Source organism: Triplophysa rosa, linkage group LG17 (assembly GCF_024868665.1).
Source record: "Triplophysa rosa linkage group LG17, Trosa_1v2, whole genome shotgun sequence".
In the NCBI taxonomy this organism is placed as follows: domain Eukaryota; kingdom Metazoa; phylum Chordata; class Actinopteri; order Cypriniformes; family Nemacheilidae; genus Triplophysa; species Triplophysa rosa.
This window is the reverse complement of record NC_079906.1, coordinates 22,956,475-22,976,141: the sequence shown is the minus strand read 5'-3', so window position 1 is coordinate 22,976,141 and position 19,667 is coordinate 22,956,475. Positions and strand designations below refer to the sequence as shown.

Sequence of the window (19,667 nt, the reverse complement as noted above, 5' to 3'; positions counted from 1 at the left end):
GAGAGAGAGAGAGAGAGAGAGAGAGAGAGAGAGAGCGAGAGAGAGAGAGAGAGAGAGAGAGAGAGAGAGAGAGAGAGAGAGAGCGAGAGAGAGAGAGAGAGAGAGAGCGAGAGCGAGAGCGAGAGCGAGAGCGAGAGAGAGAGAGAGCGAGAGCGAGAGCGAGAGCGAGAGCGAGAGCGAGAGCGAGAGAGAGAGAGAGAGCGAGAGCGAGAGCGAGAGAGAGAGAGAGAGAGAGAGAGAGAGACGGGTCATTTCAGACTGATGTTTATGAGACCTCTAGAATTAACCGTCAGCCGTTCTCTGTCAGCTAAAGCTCCTGCTACCAAATAAATCAAGTGCTGATTGGACAAACCACTCTGTGATTTACGCCCCTCTGAAGCAGAAACACCTGCAGGTAAACCAAACCCCCATAAGTCATGCCTGTTGAGATGTGCCGGGCTATATTTGCCTCCGCCAATAACGTGCCGTTCGCTCAGACGCTCCAAACATGACACGGACGTGGCGGCCAATGAGCTGGTGAAGACGGCCCCCGCTGGGTGGTAATGGGGGCGCGCGTGAAGCATTCAGCTGATGTTTCTTCAGACCCGCTGTGAGCGAGCAGAACCTCTGACAGGCCCTGCCGAGAGCCAGCGGGAGTTTTACACAACAGCTGCAGGGGTCTGTGGACAACCAGAGGCCGGACGTCCTGTCAGCGCCGCTATGTTTAGTCTCTCTCGCCCTGAACCTGGTTCATCTTTTATTTTAAACCAAACCCTAATGATTATCATCCTGGATTTACAGCCAACCTGACCCGAGCCGACCTCCAGAAGTCTCATTCTGAGTAAACGGGTCAAATGATAAACCTGCCGTGTGCTCTGAAGATATGAGGGTGTGATGAGCACATCACTTACACTGTGGAATTATGGGGGTGTGAAACTTGTTCAAGCAAATGTCCGACACAATAACAAAACAACATCACATCGCTGTGAATTATACACACATGGAGAGCGATGAGAGAAATGGACCGTTCAAATCACCAAACCTGTCACAAACATGTCCGGAATAGATAAAAGAAAGAAAATGTTTTGTGTATTTTTGAAAAGTGTTAAACGTTATAAACGTGTTTGTCATTGTGAATAGCTGTAAAGGCCTATTGTGACAATAGAAGAAAGTTGTAAAGTCAAACCTTTAACATCTGAAGAACCTTTCTGTTTCACAAAAGGTTCCTTGTGATGAAAAAAGCTTCTTTAGATTATAAAAAAGTAAGAAAGAGATGGTTCTCTAAAGCACCCAAACTTTTCAGCCCGCGACCCCCAAAATAACAGTGCCAGGGACTGAGACCCCCACTATACTCGGAGGTGGGTAAAGTATACAAACATTGGGCCTCATTCATGAAACATTCGTAAATATATGAGTAAATTCCAAGTAATTTGGGCGTAAAACAGACCTTCCTGAAAACTTTCCTCCGGATTCACAAATACTTTGTAAACATCAGATCGTATCAAGTAAAACATGATAAAAGACAGGACAAAATAACTCGTGAAATATCATTAGGATACATAGTGCATCAAAATGCAGTGTCATCAGTTTGTCTAAAATAATATAGAACGTGACGTGCAGTTTTACGCACTATTTACACGTGGTATGGAGCAGGCGTACATTAGTCTCGTACCAACTAACATTTTGAAAATACGAACATTGTCATGAATCCGAAAATTTACATCAAAACGACTTTACGAACGATTTACACAAAAAATTGTTCCGCTCGTGTTTCATGAATGAGGCCCATTGCGCGCAAATGCGCACTCTGCTTTGTCTTTGGTGGATATTAATCAACGTTTCATTTCGACAAATAAAAAGATCCTAAACTTCAAGCCTGAAGAATAATCTGCGTGCACAAGGGACTGTTTAACGTGGTGCTGTGAATGGACTTGCTGCACCTAATGCGGTCGCTGATGTGACGTCATCACCTCAGGGGTCCCGATCCAGGGGGAGGCTGATGGCTTTTTATTCGCAGGGTTTTATTTTAACTTCACTAATATTTTGATGTTTTGTTACACTTGTTGATTAAATAGGATATTACTAATAATACAAAAAAGGATTTCTGGAAATCATCTTGTGACCCCGGGGGTCCCGACCCCACTTCGGAAACCCCTGCTTTAAAGAACGGTTCTTTGTGGAACCAAAAATGCTTCTTCAATGGCATCGCTGTGAACAAGCCCCTTTATTTTTAAGAGCGTGGCTTCCCAATAACAGAGATTCATTATGAATCAAACTAAATGATGATTTCAATTGTTTTGAGGATATATAAGCAGAATATTTTGGTTTAGGGAGTGGAGGTGGAGTCTTCAATCTAATATTTACTCTAACAGCAGTTCATGATGTTTCCATGAACGGTTCTGTTTATATTTGATATGTTTCTATGTTTGTCTTGTTCTTTCATGCAGGTTTTCTTTAAGAAGTTTGTGATTTATAATCATAACTTCAGGACTAATGTACACAACAGACTTACGTTCATAACACTGACAGTCAGACTGTAAATATTGCTGTAGCGGAGCGTCTTTAGACTCATCTTACATTCTTCTTCATGCTGGCGTTGCCCTCATTGATATTCCTCCAAACACATTCAGACTCAGCGTTTCATATCTAAAACTTTACTGCTCACCCCAGTGCATATTTATTTGAAATGTCTGTTATGTATTTTATTTTTCCTCTAATTAGACGTTAGAGAGAGAGAAGCTGTCTGAGCACGTTCACATTCACCCGTGACTTTGGCATCTCCTCCACGGGAGTCTGACCTCTGCTTCTGACTCCATTCTTCATTCAGTTGCTCATGAACGCCGGCTTTACAGCATGAGATCGGACCGCCGGGGTCAGAGGTCACAGACCTGCCACACATGTCAAATCCTAATTGACAGGACAGAATTCATTCCTTCGGCCGACCGGCTGCGACCCGGAGAATCATCAGAGTGCTTTTCAATTCTGGATATAGAAGTGCGTTTTAAGCAACGTTAGTAAACCATGTGGTCGAGGTTTAAAGGTGCTGCGTGCGTCATTTATTCGCCTTGTTTTTGTCTTTTTTCGTGAAAGGAGAAAATGTCCTTCAGTCGCGTGGAGATTCAGTTATCTTAATTGTCTCGGGCCGGTATTGATTTCAATGCTTGTGCATGAATGAGAGACAGCCGGTGTTTGACGAGTCTTGCACAGCCTGAATTAGGACTCACAGAAAGTAGCTTGATTCACTTTGCTGTTTTTCAGGCGGTTTATTCAAGAGACACGGTTTGTTTGTATTTGTTCACGACGATCGATGTGGCGTTTAAATGCACAATAACAGAATTAACAATGAACACAATTCTAAAAACAATATGAGGGTTAAAGAGCTGCCAATCAAAATAATCAATCTTTCATGAATAATCTTTCAAGATGAATACAGAAATGCTTTGCTGCATTAGAACGACACGAGTTCTGTTATTACTGTAAATCAGCGTTATCTTTTGCTGTTACTCAAAACATCCCAGCGAAACCACGCGGAGACGGACGGGTCGTGTCATTCCTTCTCTGCGGTGTGTTTGCAGTTGCACAGATCATGCAGATTATCTGAGGTGTCATCAGAGCAGAAGACGACTGGCGTCTCACTACACTCTTCACATACAGGTGCTAAATGATGCCAAAGAAGAACCATTTTCACTGTATGGCTCCATTAAAAAACATCGAACATCCACAGAACCTTCCTGATACACAAGAACCACTTTAACAAAGAACCTGTGAAAGCAGAAGAGAGAGAAAGAGAAAGTATTCTTAACTGAATGGTTCTCTGGGGAACAACAAATGCTTCTTCTGTGGCATCGCTATGAAAAATATTTATTAGCACTTTTATTTTGAATTGTATATAAATGTGGTGTTTTTATTTTACTCAGCTATTTGCTCATTCTGGTCTCATTTATGTCTTGTGTGTCTTTCATCATAATGTCATATATTTCTGAAATGCCTTTACTCTTCTGCTGATGTCACCGTGAGAGAGACAAAGAGAGCGAGACAGACGGAGCTAACGTGACACGTGTTTGTTAGTCGTATTGTGGATATCTGTGTGTGTGTGTTTTACAGTGTTGGGTGTAACTTTACTAAGTAATAAGTTACTGTAATTTAATTACTTTTCCCTTGAAAAGTAAAGTAAGGGATTACTCTTTATTTATTTTTCTGTAATTTAATTACAGTTTCTTTTGATGTAATCAAACTAAATACTGTGTGTAATATATGCGAGTGCAATAGTGGAACTGACATCAAAATTCAAAGTCAAACTTTAGAATCAGTGCTTTAATGTATAATTCTCACATTTGTAATACTTTGGTCAGTTAATAAGAGTACTTTATGTAGTTTTATATGATTTATTTGAATGAATTAAAAGAGTCGTTTCATGTCTATCATTGAATCACTGAACTAATCAAGGTTGATGTAGGATATAGAAAGTAATTAGTAATAAGTAATTCAATACTTTTTGGAGAGAGTCATTTGTACAGTCATCTAACTACACTATTGAATATGTCATTAGTAACTAGTAATGAATTACTTATTAAATACAACTTATTAGAAATTAGTAAATGTCAATCAATTTTATTGCTTAAAAGTTACACAATAAAATTGAGTAAATGCAAATTGTGACATACTAAAATGGACTTTTTCTTCCAAAAGTTTTGACCAAGATAAATTCACCTCAGAACCTTTTGTGTCTGATCATTTTTAGGTAAATTCTACCTTCTCTGAATAATATTTAAAATTTAATAATTCTTTTTGATTAATATTTAATTAAGTAGACCTTGGAACCTTAAGTCAATTTTAGTATGTCACAATTTGCATTTACTCAATTTTATTGTGTAACTTTTAAGAAATTTACTCATTTCTAATAAGTTGTATTTAATTAAAAAAATTGCTTGTAATCTGTTGCCATCATTTTATTGAGTAGATCTAAGGTATTACTTTTTACAGTTGTTTAAATTATCATTTGTTGAGTCACAATTTAGCAAAAGTAAAATGAAAAAAGGACAAGAATCCATTGACAAAATAACCCCAAATAATGACCAAAAAAACCCAGACATTTTTATTCAATTTTTCATTTTTGCGTTTGCATTTTATTGTCTGAAAATTGAATTGTGAAGCGTTACACAGACCGTGTCCGTTTTATTCATCGTAACTTCAGTTTCATAACTTCAGGAATAAAACTCTCCAGATTGATTTTATGTGTCTGAATGTGTTTGACGGTTCACATGGAAGTTAATTGTCTTAAACGATCTGTAAAAGGAAATATTCGTCTTTTTTGACCGGATAAAATAAACGTAACCGTCCCTAAACTGGAATGACGTGAGCGTGCGAGACAGCAAAACAAATGCTGGAAAAAGACAAACGTAAGAACCGTGATTTGAAGTTTATGTTCTCATTTCTGTTATCCCAGTAAACGTCGTTCCTGCGGGGAAATAATGAATATATTGTCTAAACATATTAATAGAGATGGAGGCGAGTTTACACTGCGTCCATCCGTTTGTGGTCTTTATAAAATAAACCTGCGCTCACAGCCGGAGGTGAGGAGGTTTGTGACGGATGACCTGTTGATTTTAATCAGCAGTAAATGTGATGAACTTTCTCTGACCCGACAGAAAGCGCACATCAGACCCGACGCATCGCTGCTTCAGAAACGCAGATGTTTCCACGTCGCTTTATCCACACCAGAGTCACAAACACATGAGATGAGTTCTGTTTGACACGCGTGTCCTCTGACCAGATCACATCTGCAACATCACAAACATAATCACATTTCGCATACTGCACACCCAAGTATGTACTTCACTGTTACCTTTGTTGACTTTATAATTACATTTCCTACATTAAGAACTATACGATCTTTTAAGTTTGCAGTAAGAGTGTACTTTTCATTGCTAATAATATAAAATACTTTGGTTGCACACATTTTGCATTTGTGTTTTAGTGTTGTCATCTTGCTAAATTACTTTTTACATTTAATGCTTTTAAGATGGTACATTTAAAGGGACAGTTCACCCAAGTCATCATTTTCTCACCCTCAGATTGTTCCAAACCTGCGTAAATGTCTTTGTTCTGATGAATACAAAGGAAGATATTAGTAAGAGAATGTTAGTAACCAAGTAGTTTTCATCCCACATTCACTGCCATAGTAGGGAAAATAAATACTATGGGAGTCAATGGGGATGAGATCTGTTTGGTTACAAACATTCTTAAAATATCTTCCCTTGTGTTTAGCAGAACAAAGACATTTACGCAGGTTTGAAACAATGTGAGGGTGAGAAAATGATGACAGAATTTTCATTTTTGGGGGGAAAATGATTTAAAGAGTTTGGTTCCAAAACGCTATAAATCCATTATAATTATTTGAGTAAAAATGTGTTTTCTTTACAAAGAAAGTGGCAAGATGAAAACCACTATTTTCTTTAGGTTCTAGTAACATAAAAAATTCAAATCCAGATTTTGATTTGAAAAGATTTATGATAAAAACGGATAACAAAGTGAGTTGAACTCAATACAATACTAATCTTACACACAGGCACTGGACTAAAAACACGTTCAGTCAGTCATCGCTCCTGAAATGAATTCAACGGGTCATCTTTAACGCTACAAATTACTGCCTCGTCTTCTTAATCTCTCGCGTAAATGATTAGATTTCGATGGCTTACGGTTCTTCCCCGCCGCAGACACCAGCACAGGTTCATCAATGCCATCAAAATGATTCTTTTTTTGTTTGTTTGTTGAACACAAAGTAGAAAGTAGATCAGGGAAACTAGGAGCCGCCGCCATTACTGTTTACAGCGCGTGGAATGCTGTGCTGTGATTGGTTGAGCTCATATATCGCGTTCTGCAGAGAAGTGACACTGGCCTATACTGCGCTTTGGAAAGAAAGGGAGAAAACATGACACAATAACACGGCGGATATCACATTTTGCGTAAAATTAAAAAGTGACTTTTCAATATCGACCTGATACAAAACTGATTTTGGCGGGAACGTTTATGGTGTTTTGGAACCAAACTCTTCATTTGTTGATAGCTGAATGTATTTAGTTCTAACGATATTATATAAACAGCTGTGTAGATTTATCGTTGGCTCTGACAAAATGTAATGTTGAAAGCTCTCTGATTTGTAAGTTGCTTTGGATAAAACTGTCTGCAAAATGAATAAGCGTGAATGTAATTTAGCTATGATTTGGGTAACACTCATCCTACACAGTGAGGTACAGATAGTGAATGGACTGGAATGCAGCCTTGTTTTTATTTGGTGTCCTGGAGAATCTCGGACGCCTCCAGAACGTTCTGGATAGTTTGCACGCATTCTTTTCCAAAAGTAGAACCTGGTGTCTGTTGGCGGTGAGATTATCACACGTGCGCTGCACATGTTAAACGGTCTCTCAGTCCTCAGGGATGGAAATCCAGCTGATGTTGTCATGAGAACGTTATATTACCTGTGCTGACACACGAGGAGGTTTTATTGAAGCAGCTGTTTCTCATATCGAGTGGAGAGCTTGAAATGAGAGCAGGTGGACTTCTGTGGAATATAAAGACAAGCTGTTGACGACTTCTGTCAAACCTCCCGCAGGGTTTTATGGGAAGGGGGCTGTCGTGGACTTCCGAATTCCTGCTAGCTATAGTGGTCCTCGGGGAACAGAGCAACTGTTTGAGAACAACCTACAACTTTTCTGTAGTTTGCTGACGATAAAGTACCGTAACACACAAAACCTCCATTTAAAAACACAACGCGTTTGTATATTGTGCTGGTATTTGAAATGACGAGGTTAATTTTCTTTGGAAAAGAGGAAACGAGAATGTATGAAGCATCAACACTAAGAATGATGTCAGTAAAAGATGAATTTCTCTCGCTGTAAAAGGATCTCATGCTTTAGAAATGTGTTGAGATGTTTTCTGTCTCACGAGGACAGTGTTTGTTCAGCATGATTCTGTGTGATGGTCATGTGTGTTGTGTGTGATGTGTGTGAACACTGTCATGTTCTCGCAGATATTTGAGTATATTGATCACTTAACAGTTTTATTATGTGTTGTTCTGAAGTGATTTCCTACATCATCTCTCGTCTCACTCCACACTCTCTCTGCATTCTCATGAAATATCAAGCACACTCAAATCAATATTTCATAAACATTGATTTATTTGCTAAACACCCATGTAATAAACCTTTCACGGTCTGTGCAAAACACATATGAGTGCATGCGTGTGTGTGTCTCAGTGTGTGTGTGTTTGTCTCGGTGTGTGTGTGTGTGTGTGTGTTCATGTTTGTATATCCCGGTGGGGACCCAAACCTGAATACACACCAACACATGGGGACTCGTGTCACCGTGGGGACCAAAGTTGAGGTCCTCATGGGCACAAAAGCTTATAAATTGTACAGAACAATATTTTTTACAAATCTAAAAATGCAAAAAGTGTTCTATGATCTTTAGGTTTAGGGATAGGGTTAGGGATAGGGGATAGAATATACAGTTTGTACAGTATAAAAACATTACGCCTATGGACTGTCCCCACGGGGATAGTCAACGAAAGCGTGTGTGTGTGTGTGTGCGTGCGTGCGTGTGTGTGTCTCAGTGTGTGTGTGTGTGTGTGTGCGTGTGTGTGTCTCAGTGTGTGTGTGTGTGTGTGTGTGTGTCAGTCAAGCATCAGTGAGAGCAGAAGGCTGGAGAGATGCAGTCGGCTCTCATCACAGAGTCTCTCTGACTCTTTTCGCTCCGGTCGACGGGTCACAGTCATTCTGCTGTCTGATGGATCTTTATTGAGCTCGAGCTCATGCAGCTGTGTGTGATTGTTATGAAATCGAGCGTTTAAGAGATGCACACACACACACACACACACACACACACTTCACAAACACAATGTAGAAGAGTTCAGAGCGGAGTTAAAACAGTGATGTCATCACGTCTTCAGGGTTTATAATCAGAGGTTAATGAATGATGTCAACTCTGTGATTGCAGAGCTGAAGCATAAGAACGATGTGTCTGGATCACAATGATCCTGTCGTCCGTTCCCTCTGAAATAACCAGAACATCCAGCAGACAGACACTGAAGCGTCTGGAAACAACACTGACAAATAATCCACTGTCCACAGTCGACTTTACATCTGTGACCCGGGTTAGATTCCCACAGAAAATGAGAACAACCAGAGGAGAATGTTAATGCTCGCAGGTTTCTCTTTCAAAGCTCAGGAGATTGAGATTGACTGTAAGCATCACTTTAGTCTGAGATGTTTTCTCGCTCTCCTCGTTGCAGATCTGAGCTCAGATTGACACATTGTTGACGTCTCTTCTCAAACGCTCATGACTCTTTTTCTCAGGAAAAATATCTGAGACACACATGAGACTTAAATGGCTCTTCATTTAATCTCGTTGATTTGTTTGTGCTGTTGCGTTTTGCTGAATGTACTTCTTTGCTAAATTAAGACGTAAAACTGAAGAGACAGAATGTTGGTACGGGACGATATTTCTTGTGGAAAACCAGAGATAGATGACGAATGTAAAGTCCCACAAATGTCAGGAGGTTTCTCGAAATCAGTGTGTGAATGTACAACTTATGGAGAGAATGTGTTCTATCAATAACAAATAAAAACAGATTAAAGTCCCCCTATAGACTTTAAAAACCCTTCCTAATAAAACTGAAACAGCATCTGTGTTCTCTCTCCTCCATAAAACACTCATATTCATTTTCAACAATCTTTCTGTTGGCATAATATCGTTTGAATGAATATTGGTTGTGTAAAAAGCTTGCAGTATTGATTTATGGAAGACCAAATAGTGTTTATAAAATTCCCAAAGGACCACAAGTTCTTTCAGTCCATTGACGCGTGTGTTTATGAAGTGAAAGATATTTCAAGGCTGAGAAACAAGACCGTTTGAAACCTCAGTCTGCTGTTTTTCTGTTTGAATAACTACGGTTGATTCAAGGGGTGATTATCCTATTCATATATTCATACTTCAATAACAACAACAAATGATATAGTAATATATTACTAATGTTAGAAGATTTGAGACATCAGTGCTATTTCAGGGGATTGTTCTCTCAGTCTCACAGTTTTTCTGTCCTGTCCAGTAACATTTCATCGTACCTCATACATTTCTGTTCTGCTCTCAAGGTCATCTTGATCAACTGTAGATGGACAGCACGTCCAGACGGCAGAATAAGATAAACCTTCAGCCTATCACCTCATCATGACCTCATGTAGTCATTTAGTGACTTTTACAATACCATTCTATTTCTTACTTAAGACAACTACAAATGATGACAGCACATCTACCACAGCATTGATTCATTTCATCATTTAACAGTCATTTAAAATGAAAAGCTAAAGTGTTAGTTGACACAAAGATGAATAAATGCTGTAAAATATGTTGTTTATTTGTAGTTCATGTTAGTCAATGCATTAACAAGTAGAACTCTATTGTAGTCTTATTTCTGGTTAAATCTCATTCTTGAACATAAATGCTCTGTTTATGATCAATTAAAGAGAAGCACTGAGGTGTGGCGTTCACCTAACAACACTGATAAAGCTGCTCATGTGTTAATTGTTGGGCGGCAACCGTTCATCCACTCTCTTTACACCCCACACACCATTTACAGTTTCATCATGGGCTCATGCTGGGGGTGAGGAGGGGTAGTGAAGCGTTCTGTAATGAAGGAGAACATTATTAACTGGCTTAATTCACTTGATGGAATGCTCAGTCCATGCTCTAATGTTTTCTGCACACGCACTCACACATGTACACACACACACATGTACACACACATGTACACACACACACGCACTCACACATGTACACACACACACGCACTCACACATGTACACACACGCACACACACATGTACACACACATGTACACACGCACTCACACATGTACACACACACACACACTCACACATGTACACACACGCACTCACACATGTACGCACACACACATGTACACACACATGTACACACGCACACGCACTCACACATGTACACACACGCACACACACATGTACGCACACACGACTCTGACAGCCACACGCACTCACACATGTACCCACACACATGCCACTGTACACACACTCACACATGTCACACACACACACACTCACACATGTACAGCACACTGCACCACACGTACGCACACTCACACATGTACACACACATGTACACACGACACACGCACTCACACATGTACACACGCACACACACACTCACACACTACACACACACACAGCATACAGCACAGCAGCACACCACACACACACACACACACACTGAGCAGTAATGAGAAAAAGCAAGACGTTGGGCACACGCTAAATAAATACCTTGATGTGATTGAAATTATTCACATCATATCCATTGAGTTAACCTGTGTGACTCTGTGTGACGGTACCTGTGTAACCCGCTCGCTAAAGAGCTTAGCTTTTGTTCCTCACGCCTGAAAGTGTTCCAGCTCATTGACTTATTAAAGAAAAGAGTCAATAAAAGCCAGATGGGTACACAAACTCCACACAGATCTATTATAATCAGAGGTGGGTAGAGTAGCCAAAATCTTTACTCAAGTAAAAGTACAAGTAACCAGAGAAATTGTTACCAAGTAAAAGTCACTATTTTAAAAATTACTGAGTAAAAGTAAAAAAGTATGCAATGAAAAAACTACTCAAGTAGCTAGTTACTTAGTTACTTTGTATCTGATTATATAGGCCTACTACATAAAATAATATTAACGCCAATATTTTAATATTACATTTTAATCAATATTTTTAATTATCATAAGCAGATATCTTTGCAATATACTAGAGAGACTAAAGAATAGACAAACACAGAAGAGACAGCATTTCTGTAAATTTCATCTAGTCCTGATGTCAATGTAGTTTACACAACTTATTTAGAATAATAGACCATGTCAAACTAAAGCATTGAACTAAGATGATCTAGACAGTGTTACTCATTGCAGCGGCTCGCCAAGCTTTAATTCATGGCTCGCATGGCAGTACATATGGTGAAATGATCACGCAATCAAAATAGATAATTCATAAAAAAACATAAAAAATAAGCGAGACATAACCCATTAGAAAATTCTGTGTCTGCTCTATACAAATCATTTATATAAAAGTACCAAAAAAAGCGGAATAAAATATGAAAATATAGACTTATAAAAAAAGATACTCTCTCTCCCGTTACGTCCATTAACGTTACACTGACTGACTGCGCAGCTGCCGGTTTTTGGCGCTCTTTCCAGCTCTTAACACTGGACGTTAGCTACTGCTATTTCCAACATTTCATGCTAGTTAGCTTGTGTTATACACGGACTACAAATGGATCGATTTCTTATCAAACAATGTCGTGCACCAAGTACAGCAACAAAGCAATGTGACGGTGACAAAAGAGGGAACTAAAGATTCGGAGCATGCAACAACCGCAAATCAACAGAAAGATGACGGAGACGGAGTTTGTGGCTAGTCAGCACCTGCTAAAAAGAGAAAGGTACGAATCATACAAGATGAGCATAGAAAATTTCAAGAAAAGTGGACAGATGAATTTTTATTTGTTCTCCACGGATCGAACCCTTTGTGTTTACTATGCAAACAAACCCGCTCTGGTTTCAAGCGCAGTAATTTGGAGCGCCATTTCCAAACAACGCATCCAAATTTCAATAAAAGTTACCCGCCTGGAAGTGAAATGAGGAAAAGAAAAATAGAACAGCTTTCTTCCTCTCTTTATGGACAACAAAGGCTCATACACGTGACAACTTCTACAGCTGAACGTTTAACCGAGGCTTCTTTTGAGATCGCGTGGATTTGGCTCGGGGAAAAAACCGTGGCTCCCCTATTGACTTTGTGCTATTATTGTGGCTCTCATGAAAAAAATAGTGAAGACCACTGACTAGAACATCTGCAGTGCTCTCTTAAATGAAATACACATACACATTTTTGAACAAATTTCATGTTTTCTGGTGTTGTGTCACGTGTGTGTTGTGAAACGCTCTTACTTGTAAACAAACAGTAAACAGTGAACCACACGCCCATCAACACGTTTTCTTCCTTCTGTTCTTCAAATGTATATTTCTGCAAGCCCACGTCTCTGTGTCTGACAGGTAACGCGCATGTTGCTGTGTCTGACGAACAGGTCGCGCGGGTGCGCGCAATATGGCGGGCATTTATCATCGCTGGCAAACAATATGACACATTTGCAGTTTTGATTGTATAGATATAGATTAATATCCACTTCATCCAACGCTCTTTGTGTTCTGCGTGTTCTTAAATTTCGCGCTACGAGGAGTGAGTAATCCTGCTTCAGATGATTCCGATCGCGCTGCGAACTGAACAAATCATTTGAACTGATTCATTAGCCTGTTCAAATGGTTTTGCCCATTGTTCAATTAATGCTTTCAAAAGAATCGACTCAAAAGAATCGATCACTCGGGAATGCCCGTAAAAGGAGACGACAACCTTGAAATAAACAACGCGTTTAAAAAAGCATATTTTAAAATGAAGGAACGAAGGAACGTCACGCAATGTAAGTTATGTAACGAAGTAAAAGTACAGATTTCTATTAGAAATTTACTCAAGTAAGAGTAAAAGTACACACTTTTAATTTTACTTAAAAAGTACATATTTTCCAAAATGTTACTCAAGTAAATGTAACGAAGTAAATGTAGCGCGTTACTACCCACCTCTGATGCACACACGCACTCACACATGTACGCACACACGCGCGCGCACACGCACTCACACATGTACGCACACACACACTCACACATGTACGCACACACACACTCACACATGTACGCACACATGCACGCACACACACACTCACACATGTACGCACACATGCACGCACACACGCACTCACACATGTATGCACACACACACTCACACATGTACGCACACACGCACTCACACATGTACGCACACACACACTCACACATGTACGCACACACGCACTCACACATGCGCACACACACACATGTACGCGCACACACACACGCACTCACACATGTACGCACGCACACACACAAATAAAATAAACTTGAGAAAAAGGTCAAACTAAATTCAAGTTTATTTTTCTCACCCAATGGACAGATTTTTTGCTTGTTTTTACCATAAAAAAGGACAAAAATGCTTAGTAAGAATGTCATTTTTTGTGGTGTAAAAGCGTTTGTTGTTCAGTGTGTTTGGCCTTCACCATCCCATCTTTCTGTTTTCTGCCCGTGTGACCCTGTGATTTATTTGAGCTCTGCTGTTATATCACACTGTCACACGAGAGACGCTTTAGAAACATTGCACGTCACGTTTGGATGACGTGAGGAAAAGGATTGTTTTCTAGAAACGTGGCACGAGTGGAGAATTCCAATGAAAGCATTCTGTCACATCAAGACAAATCAGGAAAACATGAACCTGGCTGACAAAAGTCTGTTTAGCAGCGGATGAGGCTGTTTATTCATTTGTTTAAAGTTTGGAATATGAAGGTGGAGAATGTTTCTAGAGAACGTGTCGGTGACGGAGTCTTTATCTCTTACTGTGGTATCATGTTTGTAGAATATTAGCTGTACTGTAAGCATCATGTTGTCCGTTTGCTCAAATAAGGAGATGAACAGTTGCCAGTCGTTCGGTCTCGTCTATAAACACATGATGTCAGTTTCTGCAGTGATGAATGTTTCTCGTGTTTTACGTGAGATCGATGAGTGTTTAGAATCACACGCGTGTTTTTCCTGCGTGATCTCAACCTGCTCGGTGCCATTTATGAGCAGAATTTGGTTCGTGTCCAAGTGATCAAATGTACCGATTCTCTCATCATTTATTCACGCTCATGATCCGCGTGTCGTCTGCAGGTTTCAGCGTGGAGACTATCACATCGACGTCTGTATAAATGACTATCTGGACGTGTTCTGCCCGCACTACGAGGACTCTGTGCCGGAGGAGAGGACGGAGCGTTACGTGCTCTACATGGTGAACTATGACGGTTACAGCACGTGTGATCACACGGCCAAAGGTTTCAAGCGCTGGGAGTGTAACCGACCGCACTCGCCCAACGGTCCGCTCAAGTTCTCCGAGAAGTTTCAGCTCTTCACGCCGTTCTCTCTGGGCTTCGAGTTTCGACCGGGCCGCGAGTATTATTACATATGTGAGTATGACATCACAACACGTGACTAACAATCATTCACAGTGAAGAATATTGATTTATATCAGAATATTACTCAATTAAAATCATGTTTAATGTAATAATGTGTGTATTAAGCCAAGTTTATTTATAGCACCAATATAGCACTTTTTATAATGTTGCATTGTTTTATTATAGTAAACGTGCACCAATCATATCATTTGGCAGATTGATTATCATTTGTATTATCATACAGATATCATGGTGAAACAGGGGTTACTATAGTGGCAACTGTTGCTAGGGCTGTCACAGTGATTAAATAATCGTCTCATCGCAATTATTTCAGATAACCGCAATTATTGTAAACCCTTAGAAAACAAGAGTGATCTGCAGTATCTGCAGCATTTTACGTCCACCGTCCTTGATCTGCACTCACTGTTAGGTTTGAATGACATTTCTTCCATCGTTTGAGTATCAGAATCCTATCTTTTGTGTTTATGAGTTTTATTAAAGTGATTCCAGATTTGCTGCATCTACACAGCAAGACGACATCATCCTCTCAGTCTTTTCAGTCAAGGTCACTCTGTAGGGAATGTTACTAGTTATTTACATAATTTTCACGTTTCTTAATGTATCTATATTTTATTCATTAAATAAATTAATTGTAATTAATCGTTATAATTGTCAAAGTCTTTTAACAGACAATTAATCGGCATAATCTCAATTATTTAATAGACAATTCATCGTCAGCTAAGTTTCATAATCGTGACAGCCCTAACTGTTGTTTATTTTATTACGAAGGTAATGGCCCGGTTTCACAGACACGGCTTAGCTTAAGCCAGGACTATGTCTTATTGAATTAAGATATTTATGTCACTTTTATGAAAATGCCTTAGAAGAATCAATTACTGGTGAGCATCTTGAGACAAAACAATGGCACTGATACATTTTAAGATATTTCTGGGCAAGTTACATTCAGTTAAGACAGGTCACACATTCATTTTAGTCTGGGACTAGTCTTAAGCCTCGTCTGTGAAACCGGGCCAAAATGGTATTTGCTAAAAATTTTGAGTTCGTAAAGCACAATTTTATTTGTACAACTGCAACAATATGTCGAGTAAAAAATCACATTTAATTGAACGAAGTCCTATGTGGGAAAGATGTTTTTACATCTTTCCCCGTCATTTCAGCAAATCCTACACAGACTTTATTTCTCACGCTGTATTGTGTACGCAACTGCATGAAGTGAATCAGGAGCTGTAGATTTAAATGACAAGGACGGCGTGCGAAGGGCAGAAATCGATATGAATCAATATTCTTTGGAAGAAAATAAACTTGGTGTATTTTGCTGAAGGACACCTGTCTGCGTGGTGAGATGAAATGACAGCAAACCTCATTAGTTTTTGCTCATTACATTCAGCGCGGCGCCTGTAGGACCCTCGTGTCCCGGGGACGTCTCTCTACATCGACAGCCATTATGATGCGTTTGACTGACATGACCGCCAGTCTGTGAGGAGATCCGCCCGTCCCAGTCTGGAGGCTTTATTCACTTGTCAGATGGTTTTTATGTTGGCTAACATCATAATGACTGACCGTCACGTCATTTCAAACAGAGCTGGTGTGAAAACACTCGGTTTGATGGTGTAACTGCGAGATTGAGTCGTTTGTAAAGTGCATTTGAAAAAGCAAGGCTCGTCAAACATGATCATTATAAATAGGCTTTATTATCATGAAAATAGCGATAGAATGTTGACCATTGGCATTTCCTCGAACTACGTAAACCGTTCTTCTTCTGTGGCCCACATTTGGAGTTTGTGCGCGAGAGCGCCCTCTGGCTTTCGGATGTGGCGGCGTTTAACCGTAATTCATTGAGGAAACGGAGCATAAGAATCTCAAATCATCTGTCAAGCCTCCAGATTAAATATGATTTCATTTGAGAAGATTTTTATATTCACAGTTTAACTCGACTCGTAATGACATCGTTGAGCAGACTGAATTTGCTTGCGGTCGTAGAAAGTTGAATTAGTCATCTGAGCGTCTTCGCTTGAGATCTAAAGCTCGTAGAACGCCACGAGCTGCAAAGTGAGAATAAAAACTGTTCATATGACAATAAATATAACTGTAAATATAAAGTAAAAAAAGTCATTCTTACTATAAGAGTATAGCAACGTCCACACCACAATTATAACAATCACATACAGAGGATCACTTTAAAACATTGAGAGTAAAGAGTTCATGTATAATGTAGATAATGTTTGATCTTCTGTCATTAGTGGAGGTTGTGGAGGGCTTTTATCCATCTCTTGAGACCGTGACGTTTCTCTGAATCATGTCTGAAGACTGACAGCTCATCTGAAGCTGATAACTGACCAGCAGGAGTTTGATCACATCTGTCTGATTACAGTCATTTCTCTAAAAAACTCTCACAGACATTGACTGACGTTATCAGACCGGCCGTCACAAACCTCAGTCCACGTGCTTTGAGAAAGTCACTTTCTCTGATTAATAGTTTTGGGGAGCTGGACGTTTAATTGTGGACATGATGTGTGTCTGTGATTTTACTCCTGGATTTGAAGCATAACAACATGACATGTGTATGTCTGTATTCCCAGAGGAAAGTGTTCTTTCTCTGATGTTTCTCTTTCGTAGCTCAGGAGATTTGATTGAGTTCTCCTTCGTGTTTCATTTAGTATCAACTTGGTCTCAGATGTTTCTCCTATGTAACTGTGTGAACCCGTGAAGAGTCTGGAGGTGTAAATGAATGTAGATTGTCGAGGTGAAATCATCTGGATGTGATGAGAAATGTTTGAGTTGATATAGAGATCTTCACTCATATTGACGTTTGATTGCAGACGAGACCAATCTGAGCTCAGTTTGACACATTGTTGACATCTCTTCTCAAACTCTCACGACAGACACATTTGACACATGTCTGACTCTTTTAGACTTAAGAAAGGGTTTCCGTTTAATCTTATTGCTGTCTATGAGGATATTTGAGATATTAAAGGGATTCATCACTGTTTTTTCATTATTATGGATTGGTGCGCTTCAAAAAATGTTGTCTTGTTTTTAGTCAAAATATATCAAACTTCTCGAATCAATATACAATTACTTGACAAGAAAAGAAACCTAAGATATTTAGTCTCGTTTTGTGAAAAATAATATAAGAATTAAGTTTATGGTAAAAAACAAGCAAAAAAAATTCTGTCAATGGTGGTATGAGAAAAATAAACTTGAATTTAGTTTGACCTTTTTCTCAACTATCTAATTCAAGTTTATATTTCTCACACCACCATCAGCAGATTTTTTTGCTGGTTTTTACCCTAAGCTTACTTAATTCTTATATTTTTCTCCTTAAAAAGAGACTAAATATCTTGAGGTTTGCTGGAGTTTATTGTAATTTGTAAGACATTTGTGAGGTTAATGAAGACGTTTCAATTACACGAGAAACTAAAGCAAGAGCGTACAGGAGGAGTCTCTTATCTGTGTTTTCCAGGGTTTTTATTTTGTAATTCCATTTTCTTTCTGTTTGGCTCTTAAGAAGGCAGTGCTGAATTGAGCGGCCTCGGGAAAACACAGGAATCTGTTTAGAGCCGTTCACATCTGCTCTCCATTCAGCTGAATTTACAGTATTAACAGTGGGCACGTCTGTCTGACAGGTCAAAGGTCAGGACACACAGCTCACCCCCCACCACCACCAAATGCTTGAGACAGCATCTTTTTCCAATATTGTGAATTTAAAGATGGATTTTAATCTCTCAAGGTCTCCAAATCTAATATCGCAGGAGAGAGTCAGAGAGCCGCGGGAAGAAGATGAGAGTGTAAATCACAGTGTGTGTGTGTGTGTGTTAGAAAATCCAGATGTCGCTTTATAGTCCAGTACTCAAACACAGAGAAAATGATTAATTATTATTAAAACGATTCATTATAATACAGTATGACAAGTATGTAAAATTTAGTCTGTAGTTTTAGGTTTAGGATGATGTTGGGAGTCTTAATAAATCACAGTTTATCTTCTGTAGACCATCCACTGCTCCAGTCCCGATAGATGATGCTTTGGCTGCGATGTGGTTGGCATGGTAACGGCGAGCATCCTCTTGCATTCACACAGAGATGCAGATGAGTTGAATGACAGAAGACTTCAGTTATTATGTTTCTGTGTATGATTCACAAAACACGCTTTCATCTGGCAGTGTGAGACAGTTGATCAGACCTTTGATAAATGAAACCGTGTTCTTGGCTTGGTTTGGTTTCGTCGGATCCTCGTCTCTGTCCTCTGGGCTTCGACACTTCCCGACTGCCTGCTGTTTCTCTTTTCCTGTGCGTGTGACTGTAACGTTCAATGGCACACGGCCCGGACCTGAACGCACGCCCGACCGCCCGCCCGACAGACAGCATGTTACAGTTATTGAGAGACGCTGCCAGAGAGGGAGAGAGAGTGAGAGAGAGAGAGAGACTGAGAGACAGAGAGAGACAGAGAGACAGAGAGAGGGAGAGAGAGAGAGAGAGAGAGAGACAGAGAGAGAGAGAGAGAGAGAGAGAGAGAGAGAGAGAGAGAGAGAG

General features: G+C 39.7%; 1 protein-coding gene across 1 annotated transcript in view; it reads left to right on the top strand.

Annotated features, from left to right (window-relative positions):
• Window positions 1–19,667, top strand: part of efna5b (ephrin-A5b) — a 75,180-nt gene that overhangs the window by 46,976 nt on the left and 8,537 nt on the right. The window contains exon 2 of the mRNA XM_057356930.1: window positions 14,836–15,128. Within this exon, the coding sequence (XP_057212913.1) occupies window positions 14,836–15,128 (293 nt within the window). The remainder of the gene's footprint in view (window positions 1–14,835; window positions 15,129–19,667) is intronic.